General features: G+C 43.9%; 1 protein-coding gene across 1 annotated transcript in view; it reads left to right on the forward strand.

The window, feature by feature from the left end:
* Positions 1 to 17,434, forward strand: part of erbin (erbb2 interacting protein) — a 174,689-nt gene that overhangs the window by 97,676 nt on the left and 59,579 nt on the right. The window contains 3 exon segments of the mRNA XM_084325486.1: positions 2,250 to 2,328; positions 3,994 to 4,083; positions 11,905 to 11,961. Coding sequence (XP_084181612.1) covers positions 2,250 to 2,328; positions 3,994 to 4,083; positions 11,905 to 11,961 — 226 coding nt within the window.

Consider the following 17,434-nt stretch of genomic DNA (forward strand, 5'->3'; position numbering starts at 1 on the left):
CATAATAACAATAATAATACATAAAAAGACACCAAAAACATCGACTCAACATAACAATGACTAACAGCATTGCTTGTTGTAGTTAACAAATAGAGGCAGAGTTGATTTTTTTTTTTTTTTATATATTCAAATTTTATTTTCCCATTTGAATCCCATGTCCATCGAACGAAGCTTCGACGCTTCGAAGTATTTAAGACAGCCCTACTGGCATCTAGTTATTTCCTCTATGAAAGGCACAGTCATCAAACCATATCCCACCAAGGGGTTTGACTACATGAAGGAAGAACACAAAACCTGAAAAGGTGCTGTAAACCGAAACTAATCCTGCATACAGCACCTTTTTATAATGTGTCTCCTCAAGCGCTAGTCTGTGGTTGGATAGAGAGGAAAGGTGCAGATCCACACGGAGTATTGGCTGGCTGGATGGCTGGATGGCTGCAAGCAATCCACTTGTGTTCAACTTCCACAAAGCCTCCCGAGACAGCTGGCCCTTTCCCCTTCCATCTTTATTTAGTGATAACTTGTCCTGCCCAGGCACCTTACAAATCAACTGGCAATCCACTACCCAGTACCGATTCATGCTAGATCAATCGGTGACAAATGTTGCTACCTTGAGAGCATGGTTTATAAAAAGAAAAATAATAATAATAATGATTAAAAAGAATAAATAAAAAAATATATATGAAAAAGGAACTAAAGGGGAAATGTACATGTTTAGTATAAGAGTGTAATATTCTGAACTTACAACTAGGTGCAGTCATACAAGACGGCAACAAGAATGAAAAATACTTGAGTGTCTTCAGTGAAAAACGCGTTACAACAATAAATAACAATGTTTAAATAAATAATGTTCAAATCGAGAAGTTTAAAAAGAAAAATTACAACTGAAATTACATTTTTGTTATTATACATAGAGTGAAGGTACCATTGGGTAGCAGTACCGAATTCCAGGTACTGGTACCGGTTCAAATGTGTACCCAACCCTACTCCCTGTGTTTGGGTGGGTTTCCTCTGGGTACTCCGGTGTCCTCCACACCATAAAAAGACTTGCACACTGTATCCTCCTGCCATCGCCCTTGACCAGCGTACTGGCATCGCAGCTGAGCGGGTCCCCGGGCGCCGCGCTGTGTGGCTGCCCACTGCTCCCGAAATAGTTAGGGAGGGTCAAACGCAGAGGGCACATCTCACAGAGGGGGGAAAAAGTATAAGAACAGAAGTGGTACAAACTTGAGAGTTCACACGCTAAACCTGTTCAGATAAGAACCATATAGTTCTAAACCTGTTCAGATAAGAACCATATACTCCTAAACCTGTTCAGATGAGGACCATATAGTCCTAAACCTGTTCAGATAAGAACCATATAGTCCTAAACCTGTTCAGATAAGAACCATATAGTTCTAAACCTGTTCAGATAAGAACCATATAGTTCTAAACCTGTTCAGATAAGAACCATATAGTTCTAAACCTGTTCAGATAAGAACCATATAGTTCTAAACCTGTTCAGATAAGAACCATATAGTCCTAAACCTGTTCAGATGAGGACCATATAGTCCTAAACCTGTTCAGATAAGAACCATATAGTCCTAAACCTGTTCAGATAAGAACCATATAGTCCTAAACCTGTTCAGATAAGAACCATATAGTCCTAAACCTGTTCAGATGAGGACCATATAGTCCTAAACCTGTTCAGATGAGAACCATATAGTCCTAAACCTGTTCCAGATGAGGACCATATAGTCCTAAACCTGTTCAGATAAGAACCATAATAGTCCTAAACCTGTTCAGATGAGGACCATATCAATGGCTGAAGCAAAACCTCCTATCTGAACTGTTTTCTTGCAGAATGCAATTTTTTAAGGATACCCAATACAGTACACTGTTTTTGGACTACATATATTATGTGTTAACAATACAGACCAGGTATTAGTGCCTCGCAAAGGGCAGATAGGAGGTTTTTCCCCCACTTTTCCTGGATAATTTTGCAGATGGGAGGTTTCCTCTTCGGCCATCGATATAGTCATCAAAAAGGAAGGAACTGGAGACGTGGATCATCTTTAGAACATATTTAATAGGGTGCAAAAGAATGTGTAACGTTTCAACACAAGCGTGTTTTCTTCAGAGTGATCCCGATTTTTTATATTTTTCTAAAGATCCGTGTATCTTCCTTTTTAAATAAGAATGGTGTTTTGTTATTTCTGTATCTTAAAACAACTGAGTCCCCTTTTCTTTTGTACTGTCTGAATCTCTAGGTATCCAGGAGTTTCCAGAAAATATCAAGAACTGCAAAGTCTTAGCGATCGTAGAAGCCAGTGTGAATCCCATATCAAAGTGAGTACAAACCAGCATCACATCAGCTGCTTTTTAACCTCTTTAAGATAACTGCAAGCGTGCACCGATATCTGTATCTATATCTTTAACTTCCAGTATGCACTGAGATTTGTATCTATCTATCTTTTTTTTTGTATCCACTTTTTCTCATTTTTCAATTTTTCTCCCCTGTCTCGAACGTTGCTAGACCATGCCTCCCACTGGTCGGCTGCAGTGAGGACGAAGCCTTGCATCACGTGTCCCCTCCGGTACACGAGGAGGCAGCCGTCGCATCTTTTCACCTGAACAGCGCGATCTCTCAGTGGCGAGGAGTAACGCGTGGGAGGCTCACGCTGCCCCCGATACTTCCTGATTCTGCTGTACAGGCGGCCTGAATACTTTCGACAACAAATGTTTGTTTTCTGATTGGCCATGCGCGTTTCTGGTCATGTGACATGTGCGCCAATCGTGGGACCGCAAGTTTCTACACTGGTTAAGCTTAGGCGCTCTTTCGAAGTTGGTTAAGGTTAGAGTTTGTCTTAGAGCATGGCGATAGAACGCCTGCCCTTCTTTCGACGGTTAAGCTTAGGCACTCTTACGAAGTTGGTTAAGGTTAGAGTTTGTCTTAGAGCATGGCGATAGAACGCCAGGTAGTTTGCAGGCTGTTAGACTCGAAAATAGGCGCAGCACTTGCTGTCCCACGATTGGCGCACATGTCGCATGACCTGGCCAATCAGAGCGCAAAACTCGAACACGGAAACAAACATTTGTTGTCGAAAGTGTACAGGCGCACCAACCGACCTGTAGGAGTCGCTGTCCACAACGTCCGATCCCCACCCACCAGCTTTCCCACCCTCTAACACTGCCAATTGTGTTAGTATGAACGACCAGCCAAGCTGGTAGCAACGCCGAGAGCTGGGCTCGAACCCAGCATCTCCTGCGTTGGTGGCGAGCGCCTTGCCCACTGCGCCACTTAGCCGCCCCACTGATCTATCTTTAACTTCAAGTATGCACTGATGAGCAGGGTGGAACCACAGCAATGGCATGGAATCTAAACAAACTTTTTAATCTTTCCAATATATGTCAATTAGGGATGGAGTTTGATTTTCGAATATTCAAAATAGTCGTTAATTTATAATAAAAAAAAAAGATTTAATAGTTTATGTGAATATAATACAAAAATGATATGTTCCCTTGTTTTTACCAGCAACTACACTGTGTAGTGTATTGAGAGGGGACCCTATTAACTGTTACACAACTGAACATTGTCTCATGTGCGCTGTTAAGTAAAAATAAAACCATACGTTTAACGTGGAAGCTCCAACATTGCAAGCATCAACAATGTAACTATCGGAATTAATGCTTTTGTTCCTGTAAATAACGTTAGCCTGCTGCGACTCGCAAATATCTAGCTGTTAGCAACGATAGCAGCCAGCTAGCTCGCTCGCTTGATTATCTCAAGTTCGCTATTAAGTAAAAACTAAATCATATGTTAATGTGGCAGGGGGTTAGTATTTGAATAGTTCCCAGTGACTATCGACGGACTAATCCCTTACGTCAATACCGTGCCATTGCAGTGGCTCTACCAGTCTACCTTGTTCTACCTCGCTGGCGATGGTTTCACTTCCTGTGTGCGGTGACTGTGAGTGATGTGCTTCCTGCTTCCTGTGTGTTTTGTTCATCCAGGCTCCCAGACGGCTTCACGCAGCTCCTCAGCTTGACTCAGCTCTACCTGAACGACGCCTTCCTGGAGTTTCTCCCAGCCAGTTTCGGCAGGTCAGACAGCCTCATGGGAATTGCAGTATTACTTTTTATTTTTTATTTATTTAATCTTTATTCAACCGGGCAGGTCCCCTCCAAAGAGTAACAGGGAAATGGGACAAATGTTTATTTATCTTTTTATTAAAATAAAATAGAAGAGAGACGGAAGGTTAAAAAATCACAGAGGTACGGGAAATAGTTAAAACACACATCAAACAAACAACCAAATGAAATGACATAGATGATACAGTACATGATACATACTAGGGATGGGCATTTTTAAGAAAAATCCAGATCGATTGATCGCATGCTATACTCGAGTGATTGTGTATTACTCGAAAAGGGGAAAAAAACTTAAAAAAATACTAAATTACAAATAAATTAGAATATATATATATATATATTTTTTTTTACTTTTGTTCATTCACGTATATGTTTAAGGAAACCAACAAACAGTTATAATCTTACACATACATGTGAAACAAATATGTAAAAATATATATATATATTTTTTTCATAAAGATTATTAATAATTTAAGATCGGTTTTTCTCATAGCTACGAGTAATCGATTACTCACGCCCATCCCTAATACATACATGAAGCAGAACAGTCACATTACAGTTAAAAGGCTGGGTGACAGTTGCAGGTGTGTAATGTATAGAGAGGAGACGGGGAATCAACATGTGCAACAGTCTGTTGCAGTTTCTGCTTAAACACACAAAATGACGGAAGTGATGAAAGTTTTGGAGAGAGTTCCAGTCATTTGCTGCAGTAAAACGAAAGGAATTCTGGCCAAAGACAGTGCGGGCCGTGGGGGATTGATAAAGCGATGCGATCGCTGGACCTCACGTGGTAGTTGTTATGGGAAAGGAGCTGGAGAGGTATCGAGGTGTCTTTCCTAGAAGAGTCTTGTAAACAAGTAGAAGCCAACTCGTAAGATACCGAGGTTACCCTCATTTACAGCTGTGATGACGAGCTTATCAGCAATTTCATACATATAGGCAATAAATAAATAAGAATAAACAATAGAAATCAGCTAAGACAGTTAGAAATGATACTTGCAGCAAGAGAAGGAAGAACCTTCAGCTTCAGAGTCAGTCGGAGGACATTCCAGCTGTTGGAAGCAGTTTTTCCTCCAGTAGTTCAGAGCAAACTGGAGTAACCCTAATTTGTCATTTGAACGTGTAGAATAGGTTCCAAGATTACATTCCAACCGTGTTGTGATGTAAGAGGGGAGTTGACCAATAAGGGCTTAAAAAATAAACAAATACCAATTATAGTTACGCCTTTTAGTTTCAACCAGAGAAGGCCATCCAACCTTTGCATAAAATCGATCTACAAAAATAAAGATGGCGGCGAAGGTGAACGCACTGTCGCCCGTCAGGATGGGTATCGACAAGAAAACAAATGGACATTATTTTGTTGATTTAATTAAATAAATTGACAGGATTTGCATAACAGAATCAATGCTGTGCTCGCGGGAGAACATGTGTTAGAAACACTTATCTCTAATGGGGACCGTGGAGGGAAGACGCCCTTGGCATGTACGCCGCTGAAGCTAATCTTCTTCATTCTCTTTAAAGCCACTCTGTGCTTTTGAGTGCCGTTCAGTGACTGAAACGGTTCAGTTGTGTAATCAATAAGGTCGTAAACCCTGACCTTAAACTCTGGGTTTAGCATTTTCCCCTGGCGGCGCGGGTTAAGTTGATGGTGAAGTGGGACGTGTTCAGTCTGATGTGTGAGAAGCCCTGGACTGCATTCATATATAACTCTTTTATCCACATTCACCCGTTCACTTTCAAAAAGATATGTCACACATTCACACACAGGCGGTGTTAGTGAAAGGTTAACCTTCTGTAGTGTGGTAGTGAAAGGGTTAACCTTCTGTAGTGTGGTAGTGAAAGCATTAACCCTTTGTGTGGTAGTGAAATGTTAACCTTCTGTAGTGTGGTAGTGAAAGGCTTAATCGTCTGTAGTGTGGTAGTGAAAGGTTAACCTTCTGTAGTGTGGTAGTGAAAGGGTTAACCTTCTGTAGTGTGGTAGTGAAAGGTTAACCTTCTGTAGTGTGGTAGTGAAAGGTTAACCTTCTGTAGTGTGGTAGTGAAAGGGTTAACCTTCTGTAGTGTAAAAGCGTTAACGATTTGTAGTGTGGTAGTGAAAGGGTTAACACTTGGTAGTGTGGTAGTGAAAGGTTAACCTTCTGTAGTGTGGTAGTGAAATGGTTAACCTTCTGTAGTGTGGTAGTGAAAGGGTTAACCTTCTGTAGTATGGTAGTGAAATGGTTAACGTTCTGTAGTGTGGTAGTGTAACGCTTAACCTGTAGTGTGGTAGTGAAAGGGTTAAGGGGTTTAGTGTCTTGCGGAATCGAACCGGGAACCTTCCCGATTACCGGCCGTACCGCTCTACCTCCTGAGCCGCTGTCGCCCTGCGTGTTATACTATGAAATTGAAATCTCAGCATCGCATTTACGGCCCCCTTCATCACTGGATGAAAGCGGGGGCTTGTCCCCCCCCTCCCTGTGGGAAAGGTCTGCAAATCAAGAGCCACTTGATGTGTGAAAACAGTGTGACCAGCGTCTCGTCTCCACAGAGGAGTCTATCAGACTGTGAGTCATCTGTCGTGCTTAATGTCCTTTCACTGTACGTACATTTACATTTAGTCATTTAGCTGACGCTTTTATCCATTAGGCTGCACTTAATGATCTTAAACTTGTATTGAATGCACATACAACTAAGTTCATGTTGTTTTATAGAGATAGATTTACATTTAGTCGGGGAGCTCCAGTAGCTCACCACGTACCGCGAGTGCTATTTCAGAGCCGTGGACAACCGTGCTCGTCACGGATCTGGGGCTGAGCGAGTTCGAATCCCGGACTGCAGCCGTGCCTTTCCCAGAGTGTCTTCCCCCCCATCTGAACCCTTTCAGCCTGCTTCTGTCGGTCGAACTTGACCAAGTATAAATGCAATAAACGTATAAAAGAGCCAGGGAAATGGCCAAAGTTAAAAAAAAAAAATAAAAGATTTACATTTAGTCATTTAGCTGACGCTTTTATCCAAAGCGATTTTACAAGTTTGTAACGGCAGCTTTCATTTTTCCACTGTACAAGGATCCAATATTGATTATATTATTCCCTGAATTTCCCCAAGGGGATCAATAAAGGAATATCTTATCTTATTGAGACAGAATATTAATACCTTGGTAATTTGATCGATGACAAATTCACATTAAAAATATCATATATAGACGATCAATGATTGTTTTAGTTTTTTTGTATAGAAATGGAACTAACTTTCCCATGCGGTGTAGGAAAAGGATTGTCGAAGCTGTTTTCCTCTCTGTTATGCATTATATGCTGATGTGATTTATAGGCCTCTGCCTCTATTCCTAAACCCTTGGATGCTGTTAATCAGAATTAGAATCAGAAAGGTCTTTATTTGCCAAGTAGTTTTCACATACAAGGAATCTGCTTTGGTCGTTCTCGGTGCGACAAACAAATTAGCGGACAAACATTAACAGACAGATAATACAATAAAGAGGTGGAGTAAGATAAAATGAAATATGAACTGGTAAGTTGAGCACAATATAATATAATTATAAAATAAAATGGCCAGGGCTGTACAACTGTAAATAAAGAGGTTGAATAATATTAAATGGGATATAAACTAAATTAAATATAGCACAATAGAATATAGTACAATAAAATAGGAATAGGCCAGGGCTGTGCAATTGGGCAGTTATGTGCAAAGAGTATGAGTCAGTGAAGTATGAACAGGTATGTTTGGTTGTTTATGCAAGTATTTAGTCAAGTAGGGGTGTGTTAATGTACAGTAACACAGTGGGGGGGGGGGGGGGGGGCAGTGAGGGTCCCGAGCCTTGTTGATGAGGCTCAGTCACTGCAGAGGGGAAGAAACTGTTCTTGTGGCGTGAGGTTTTTGGCCCTGATGGACCGCAGCCTCCTGCCAGAGACCATCAGGAATCATTCTGCTCTCGGCTCCATTACTGGTGATGTCTGTAGCATCATCATGGCGTCCTGTATGAAAGGGTCGCATGGTCGTCCCCGTCTGAGAGATGTGATAGTGATGTCTGTAGCATCATCATGGCTTCCTGTATGAAAGGGTCGCATGGTCGTCTCCGTCTGAGAGATATGATAGACATGTGTGTTTATCTACAGTTTGTTTATCTTACTTATTGGGAAGCTGCCATCTTATTTTACATCCATGCTATGTAGGTCTGGCCTCTGGACCACATGGCCATCTGTAGCTCTGTCCTCTGGACCACATGGCCGTCTGTCCTCTGGACCACATGGGGTCTGTCCTCTGGACCACATGGGGTCTGTAGCTCTGTCCTCTGGACCACATGGGGTCTGTAGCTCTGTCCTCTGGACCACATGGCCGTCTGTAGCTCTGTCCTCTGGACCACATGGCCGTCTGTAGCTCTGTCCTCTGGACCACATGCCGTCTGTAGCTCTGTCCTCTGGATCACATGGCCGTCTGTAGCTCTGTCCTCTGGACCACATGGCCGTCTGTAGCTCTGTCCTCTGGACCACATGGCCGTCTGTAGCTCTGTCCTCTGGATCACATGGCCGTCTGTAGCTCTGTCCTCTGGACCACATGGCCGTCTGTAGGTCTGTCCTCTGGACCACATGGTCTGTAGCTCTGTCCTCTGGACCACATGGGGTCTGTAGCTCTGTCCTCTGGACCACATGGCCGTCTGTAGCTCTGTCCTCTGGACCACATGGCCGTCTGTAGCTCTGTCCTCTGGACCACATGGCCGTCTGTAGCTCTGTCCTCTGGACCACATGGCCGTCTGTAGCTCTGTCCTCTGGACCACATGGCCGTCTGTAGCTCTGTCCTCTGGACCACATGGCCATCTGTAGCTCTGTCCTCTGGACCACATGGGGTCTGTATCTCTGTCCTCTGGACCACATGGCCGTCTGTAGCTCTGTCCTCTGGACCACATGGGGTCTGTATCTCTGTCCTCTGGACCACATGGCCGTCTGTAGCTCTGTCCTCTGGATCACATGGGGTCTGTATCTCTGTCCTCTGGACCACATGGCCGTCTGTAGCTCTGTCCTCTGGACCACATGGGGTCTGTATCTCTGTCCTCTGGACCACATGGCCGTCTGTAGCTCTGTCCTCTGGACCACATGGGGTCTGTAGCTCTGTCCTCTGGACCACATGGCCGTCTGTAGCTCTGTCCTCTGGACCACATGGGGTCTGTATCTCTGTCCTCTGGACCACATGGCCGTCTGTAGCTCTGTCCTCTGGACCACATGGCCGTCTGTAGCTCTGTCCTCTGGACCACATGGGGTCTGTATCTCTGTCCTCTGGACCACATGGCCGTCTGTAGCTCTGTCCTCTGGACCACATGGCCGTCTGTCCTCTGGACCACATGGGGTCTGTAGCTCTGTCCTCTGGACCACATGGGGTCTGTAGTCTGTAGGTCAGGGCCTGGAAGCCCTGGAATACATACACATCACATAGAATGCATACTTTAAAGTTGAGATAATTTAGGAACACGCCAACATTTTGGGGAAATTTTAGCTTATCGTCTTCTCCAGAGAGAGACAAGGAGATAGATACCAGTTTCCTCTCTCTGTGCGTTCAGTATAGAAAGCTATCTGGCTGCACGTTAGCCTAGCTTAGCACAATGAATGGAAGCGGACATGACCGGGTTAGCCTAGGCATTGTCCAACTAACACCTCTCCCGAAGGCTAACCGGTCATGTCCGCTTCCATTCGTTGTGCTAAGCTAGGCTAACGTGCAGCCAGATTGGTGTTAAATTGAGCTCTTAAGTGGTATTAAATAAGTCTTAAATTGAACTTGTTTATGCGTCCTGCTCATACCCTGATCATGCTTCTCCAGTGTTTTATCCACTCTTCCACTGCACATAAATTGGGCATTTTCTTTTGAAAGTGGCTGCCAGGGGAGGAAACTAACTTTTTGGCTTACCAGCCAACTGGCGAGTATCTGATTTTTTTTACCAGCCAAACAGATTTTTTACCAGACAAAAAAAATCGCTAATTGTGATAATTACTTCTTTGTATGTCTTCGTCTAAATAGATTTTCAATCATAGTAAAATAATCACACCGTGTCTCTACTCTTTAAAATATGTATTAGCATAAAACATTAATCTCTACTCTTCACAATATTAGCATAAAACATATTAACATGAAAGAGGTATCTATTCTGGACTGGGTTGGGCTGAACTGGGCAGTGAAAGATGCTGGGTTGGACTGGGTTGGGCAGTGAAAGAAAAAAACCGAAGTATGTTGTGAAGTGTATAGATAGATGTGAAATATATAGATGTAGCAGTAGTCTATCTGTATGTTATGATGAATTGAAAATGCCGTACTGTATTGTACCCATTCTGCAATCTGTTAATAAAGTTTTCAATCAATCAATCAAGTTAACTTTGAACCTCGGTTGTCAAGCCTCGTCAATGTTGTGTATGCATCTGGGTAGGCACACTGTGCCTTTAAGACAGCACGGTGGTCTTACGACAGTACCGTCCAAGTGTTGTGGTAACGTCAGTTGGGTTGGTGTGCTGTTGTACACAGTGCACTGGTTGAGCTTAGCTAGCCCCTTTCGTGACTGCGATGTGCAAGCCAGGGGCTTTTGAGCATGAAATAAAATGTCTAACCTTACGTCGTAGTCCGGTGCTTTTTTGGAAACATTATAGTCATAACAGATACACCTAGCTGGCTGCTTCGAGCACACGGGGCTAACGTTAGCTAGCAAGCAGCTATCGCTAAAACTAGAAGCTAACCACTGTATACATTTCCAGTAGACTAACATTACACCTCTGTGATTTAAATGTGTCCTTAGTAACTTATACTCGAGGGTTGTACTAGGGTTGGATGCAGTTCCCCGTTGGTCAGTCTGTCTGTTTTCCATCTTCTGCTGTGTTTAACGTTATCCGTTTGCGAGTGCTCCTGATGGCTAGCCTAGTAACGCAGGACTTTTATCATTATATGTCCACGGGTTGGCCAGTACTGCGCAAACTTTTATTAAACATTATATGTCCGCGGGTGGTCTTGTGCAGTGCTCTCGTGGCACTGTCAACTAAAGCGAGCACTCAGAAGACGCGCACCGTTTGCCAGTGCAGTGATTGCAGAATGTTTTTTTTTTGTATACTCGCCAGACTGGCGAGTGGTCTTCATGAATCACTCGCCAAACGTAAAAAATACTCGCATTTGGCGAGTAAAGTGGCCTAATTTCCTCCCCTGGTGGCTGCCAGTGTTTACAGGCAGCCATAGTGGAAGAGAGAGGAATACACACACATTAGGCATAAAAGAAAATATTGTTTGGTTCCTGTTGGTTGTCAGTTAAGGCCATGGGTAGGTAGGGAATTTTTGTAATTAAAAAAAATAATAAAAAATCCACGGCGACTATGGATAGGGAATTTCTTTATTTAATTAAAATGTTCACAACATGGATGCATGTACTCTGCCAGCATGTTTAATATCCATAATACTATAGGTTTGACTAAGATTTTTATGAAACGTTATTGTAAAAAAAAAAGAAAATCTTTTAAAAAAAAAATTCTTTTTTTTAACTCATAAAATAAATTGGGTCGCACCTAAATCGGCAGGGTCGTCGGCAACCGGAACCAAACCATTATTTTTTTTAGGCCTTATGCGCAGGGCCTCACAGGTCAGTGTAAATATAGCTTGAAAACTTCACATCGCTGCTGGGACTTGGGTATCGCCCACATTGTGCGAATAGTAGTCGTTCTCTATGGCTGTTGATCAGTCACTGACCCCTTTCTCTCTCTCTGTCTGTCTGTCTCTCTATTCTCTATTCTATCTCTCTCTCTCTCTTCTCTTGGGCAGGTTGACTAAACTGCAGATCTTGGAGCTGCGGGAGAACCAGTTGAAGATGTTGCCAAAGTAAGTCTGTTTCACACTAGGGCTGAACGATTCATCGATTTAAAAAATCAAAATCGCGATTTGAAATGATGCAATTAGCAAATCGCAAAAAAATATATTAAAAATCGCTATTATATATATTTTTTTATTTAACCAGGAAGTCCCATTGAGATACAAGATCTCCTTTGCAAGTTGTTGTTATTGTTGTAGGAACACACACACACACATACATACACACATACCTACACACGAACACACACACACACACAACACATCAAAGACTGTGAGCACAGCTTATTCTACAAACAAAGGAGTTCAGTGTCCCCGAGAGAGTCATGTTGGTGTTATGAAGCACGATGCGCTCTCTCGCTCTCTCTCGTTCACTCTCTCTCTAGCTCTCTCTCTCTCTCTCTTTCTAGCTCTCTCTCGCTCTCTCTCTTGCTCTCGCTCTCTCACTCACTGTCTCTCTCGCTCTCACTCTCTCTCTCTCACTCTCACTCTCTCTCACTGTCTCTCTCTTGCTCTCTCTGTCTCCCTCTCTCTGTCTCTGTCTCTCTCTCTTTCTCACTCTCTCTCTCGCTCTCTCTCTGTCTCCCTCTCTCACTCTCTATCTGTCTCTCGCTCTCTCGCTATATTTTTCTATCTAGTACTCTGTGTCTCTCTGTCTCTCACTCCCATCTCTGTTTTCTCTTGCTCTCTCCCAATCTCTTTCTCTTTCTAGTACACTTTCTCTTTCTCTCATACCTCCCCAACTATCTCTCTCTCTCACACACACTCTATCTCCCTCAGCCCCCTCCCTCCCTCCCTCTCTCTATCTCTTGTTTCATTCCCCACCTCCCTACATCGCAGCGTTGGATTCCAGTGTTACATAAGGTCCATCTCAGCAGCTTGCTGTGACAGGTTTTATAATCCTCCCCCCTCAGACTGTTGAGAGAGACATCACCAGTGCAGGGAGAGAGAGCGAGAGAGAGAGAGAGAAGAAGAGGGAGAGAGAGGGGGAGAGAGGGAGAGAGACCAAAGTTCCCCTGATGATGATTGAGTTTGTTTCAGGTGACTCTAGACTAGTGCTGTAACTTTTTCTTTCGACCCCCCCCCCCCCCCCTCTCTCTTTCTACCTCTATTTCCTGTGTCTTTTCACATTCTCAATAAATGCATGGTGTATATCATGCCAGTTAGGGTACTTTGTGTATACTGCATCAGTGTATACAGTTACGTTTTCTTAGATTCTTATTGCAGTTTTATTGCCCATATTTATTGTAACTAGGGATGTTCGATATTGGCTTTTTTACCGATACCGATATTGTCCAACTCTTAATTTCCGATACCGATATCAACCGATACCGATATATGCAGGGTTCCCCCCCCCCTGGTAATTAACATTACATATCTCTTGTTGTGGAATTAACACAACATTATGCATATTTTTGACAATAAATAAAATCAGAATTTGTCCTTACTTGCTTGCCCGGGTAAATAAAGGTTATAGAAATGTAAAAAAAAAAATATATATATATATATATATATATATATTTAGAAAACCGATACCGATATTTTCCGATATCACATTTTAATGGCAATATTGGCCGATAATATCGGACATCCCTTAATTGTAACGCATAATATAACTGATAAGGCATGTAGACCCTCACCTGCAGATTCTGCACCTTTGATTACACTATTTACTTCCATAGTCTCATGCTGCCATGATGACGCCCGAATTTCCCCAAGGAAGGGAAATATTTAAAGGAATATCTCATCTTTAAAGACAGAGGCGTTCTCTCTCTCCTCCTCCTCCCCTCGCTGCCCTCCGTCATCCATTATCGCTCCTCTTCTTTTCCCCCTCTGACTGACCCAGGGCCAGCCGGTCGGCATGCTGAGAGGCACAGCGGTGTTGGTTTGACTGACCCAGGGCCAGCCAGTCGGCGTGCTGAGAGGCACAGTTTCCCCCTCTGACTGACCCAGGGCCAGCCAGTCGGCGTGCTGAGAGAGAGGCACAGTGCGGTGTCGGTTGGTTAGTCAGGGACCAGATCCCTTCTGGCTTTGTTTACGTGACAAAGGCCAGACCCTGTTGAGGGTTGGCCGCCTGACAAAAGGAAGGACTAATGTGGTCAGGGAGCGTTGCCAGGGCGACAGGCACGAGCGTTTTCCCCCCGGTGTAAACAAACGCGTCGTGTTTACATGTTGCACCCGGGGCGGCGAGGCCCACAGAGGCTGCCTGTCTTCTTTACCGTCACACACCCACAACCACACTGACTCCTGGGATATAGAGTCCTTTATTGATCCCCCTGGGGGAAGTGTGGGCGTCATAGATAGCAGCATGGGGGGGGGGGGGGGGGGGGGGGGGTACAGGTATGGGCAGGGTAATAGTAGAAAGGCATAAATATAGGCAATCAAATGTTATCTGAATATAGAAAATGTGAGAAAAATAAACAAACAAAGGTGCTGATGAGGGTCTGTCTGTATGCCCTATTGGTTATATGATATACGTTACAATATATACCAGCAGCAATATAATTAAGTCTGGATATAAAAATATGAGACAAATAAACAGTGTAAACAAAGGTGCAGATGAGGGTCTGTGGGTCTGTATGCCCTATTGGTTATATTATACGTTATAATAAATATCGGCAATGAAATTGGATCTGAATATGAGATATGAGGACAAATAAACAGTGTAAACAATATATTTAACTCTGAATATAAAAATGTGACGGAAATAAATAGTGTAAACAAGGGTGCAGATGGCCCTCGTCTCGTCTCGGCTCCGCCTCCTTCCAGAGCGCTCTGTCTGAGGCCACGCAGAGAGAGACAGACAGACAGACAGACAGACAGACAGACAGACAGACAGACAGACAGACAGACAGACAGACAGACAGACAGACAGACAGACAGACAGACAGACAGACAGACAGACAGACAGACAGACAGACTGATAGATAGGGACGTACAGACAGACAGATATATTATAGGGATGTACAGACACAGACAGACAGATATATAGACGGACAGACAGACAGGGAGAGACAGACAGACAGAGACAGACAGATAGATAGATAGGGACAAACCGACAGAGACAGACAGACAGATACAGACAGACAGATACAGACCGATACAGACAGATAGATGGATAGATACAGACAGGGACGCGTGTAGCCTTTTTACAACGCATCCGCGTTTCCGGCGCTCTGATTGGCCAGGTCATGTGACATGTGCGCCCAATAGCGTGTTTGCCCATTTCCGTGTCGAACAGCCTGCAAACTACCTGGCGTTCTATCGCCATGCTCTAAGACAAACTCTAACCTTAACCAACTTCGAAGAGTGCCTAAGCTTAACCAGGACGGACGGACGGACGGATGGATAGATAGGGACAGACCGATAGGGACAGACAGACAGACAGTCTGTCTCCAGGCGTAGCGACCCGCTACCCGCAGCCTCCGCTCCCTCTGCGCTCCAGGCCCTCCAGGCAGGAATGTGACAAAGCTGACACTCTCTCTGTATCAAAGTCCACCGACGACGAGACCCGGTGCTTTTCCTGGTACCCTGCCAGCGCCACCCGTCCTCTGACCTTTCTCCATCGTATATCATTTACATTTAGTCGTTTAGCTGACTCACAGGTTCTGTACGACGAGTCAGCAGGAAGGGTACGACTCTATCAGCTGAGTAACAATGTTCATCAGACAGTGTTGAACCTGGGTGCTGCAGTGTTGAGTGAATAGTAGTAGAGACATATTAAGTTCAAGTTCAAGTTTGTTTATTATTTGTCATAATAAAATACAGAATGCTTTATGATGCAATACTTGTTTCTGTATGAGTCCCTGAGAGTGTGCTACATACAGTAAAAAAAAGACAAGTAATTAAGAAGTAAGTAAAGGAATGTTCAGTCAATATACAATATACCATACAGAGTCAAATGAGTAACAGTGAGGTACAATGCAGAAATGAGATGAGGTACAAAACAAAAGGGTAGGGTGCAAATGAGGTATGAATGTAGTGCAAATCTCTTTAATAATAGATAAATATAAAGTGTGTTAAAGTGTCTAAAGTGAGTGGTAAGGTGAGTGTTTGTTTAAAGTGAGTGTGTACATGTGGATGTGTGTGCAGTGAGTGTAAGATTTAAGATTTGTTTATTAAGGACAATGCAAATTAATGAACATCATTTACATGAGTGTATGCATAACATCACAGCATGATAAGGACGTAAATATGCCGGGAATAGCACAGGGCTAATTTCCACCCGTAGATGATAGGTTGTTACACATCGTCATTGACTATCATTGATTGAATAGTATGTAGTAATATAGGCAAGGAAGATGATTTAAGTGGAAGAGTGCATGATAGTAGAATACGGTAAGAAGGTTTTTGTTTTTCAATCGGGTATTGATTTGAGTGTGTTTTTAGTCGACGGGGCGAAAGCTCGGTGGGGTTTCGGCCGTTCTAACTGTGACGGCTTGAGATGTATGTATATAGTGTAGTTTACACGCCGGTGTCTCGAGGGGACGGAACGGACTCTCCGGGAGGAGGGGGGGGGGGGAAACGACGCGGCCGTCTCCTCCGGTTCTGAATCCACACCGGTGTTCTCCCGACACGAGGTCCGGCCCCGCGGCGAGGCCCGCGTCACACGATCCGTTCCCAAACAGAACCCCTCGTCTTCGTCTCCCTTCTATTCATCCCCACAACCCGACTGTTTATCCCCCCCCCCCCCCCTGTTGCATTAAAACACCCGGGCTCTCGTGTTCTGTTTAATGTTTAGGCTTCTTCTGTGGATCTCTCGATGATTGAACAACCTTACGCAATCTTTGGACTTGCACCCCGCGCGGCGGCGCTGACCCGCTTCGACCCGGTGATCTAACTGGTTTATAGCTTACCGACCGCGGAGAGACCTTTAAATCAGTATTTGTTGATCTTGGAACTCCTATATCATTTCTGGAACTGGAAGCCGTCCAAATGCCTTGTTTGGATAGCAGAGCGAGGCTTTGTGGACTTGGATCAAGGACATTGAAACGCTGGATAGAAGAGGGGGAAAAAAAAGTACATACTTTGTTTTGCTCGCTCGCTGCCGTGTGGCGTTAGTGACCACCGTGTGTGGCTCTGCGGGCACAGGGGGCACGGCCTGGCGGCGATTCAACCACCGCTCTGTCACCGAATGTAGCGCATCTGCGGTGCATATCATTTGCATATCATTTGCATCTTATTTGCTCCCTCGTTAGTAGAAATATGTCTCTCCCCCACCGAGACACCTTTCCATATGAAATACACTTCAGTACGATTGGCAGTGTTTGTTGGGGCGAGTTACTCAGGAAGTGTAATTAGTTACTTATTACTGATTACTCCTTTAAAAAGTTATCAAAATTGCTTCACTGATTACTTTGTATCAAGGTAATAATTAGTTACGTTACTAGTTAACGTTATTTGTTACTGCCGATTACCCCCTCAGAAAAAGTAATGTACAACCTGTTTATCTTCCGTTGTTAGCCGTCCAGATGTCAGCTGTGGT

Source organism: Notolepis coatsorum, assembly GCF_963971535.1.
Source record: "Notolepis coatsorum genome assembly, chromosome: 11".
NCBI lineage: Eukaryota > Metazoa > Chordata > Actinopteri > Aulopiformes > Paralepididae > Notolepis > Notolepis coatsorum.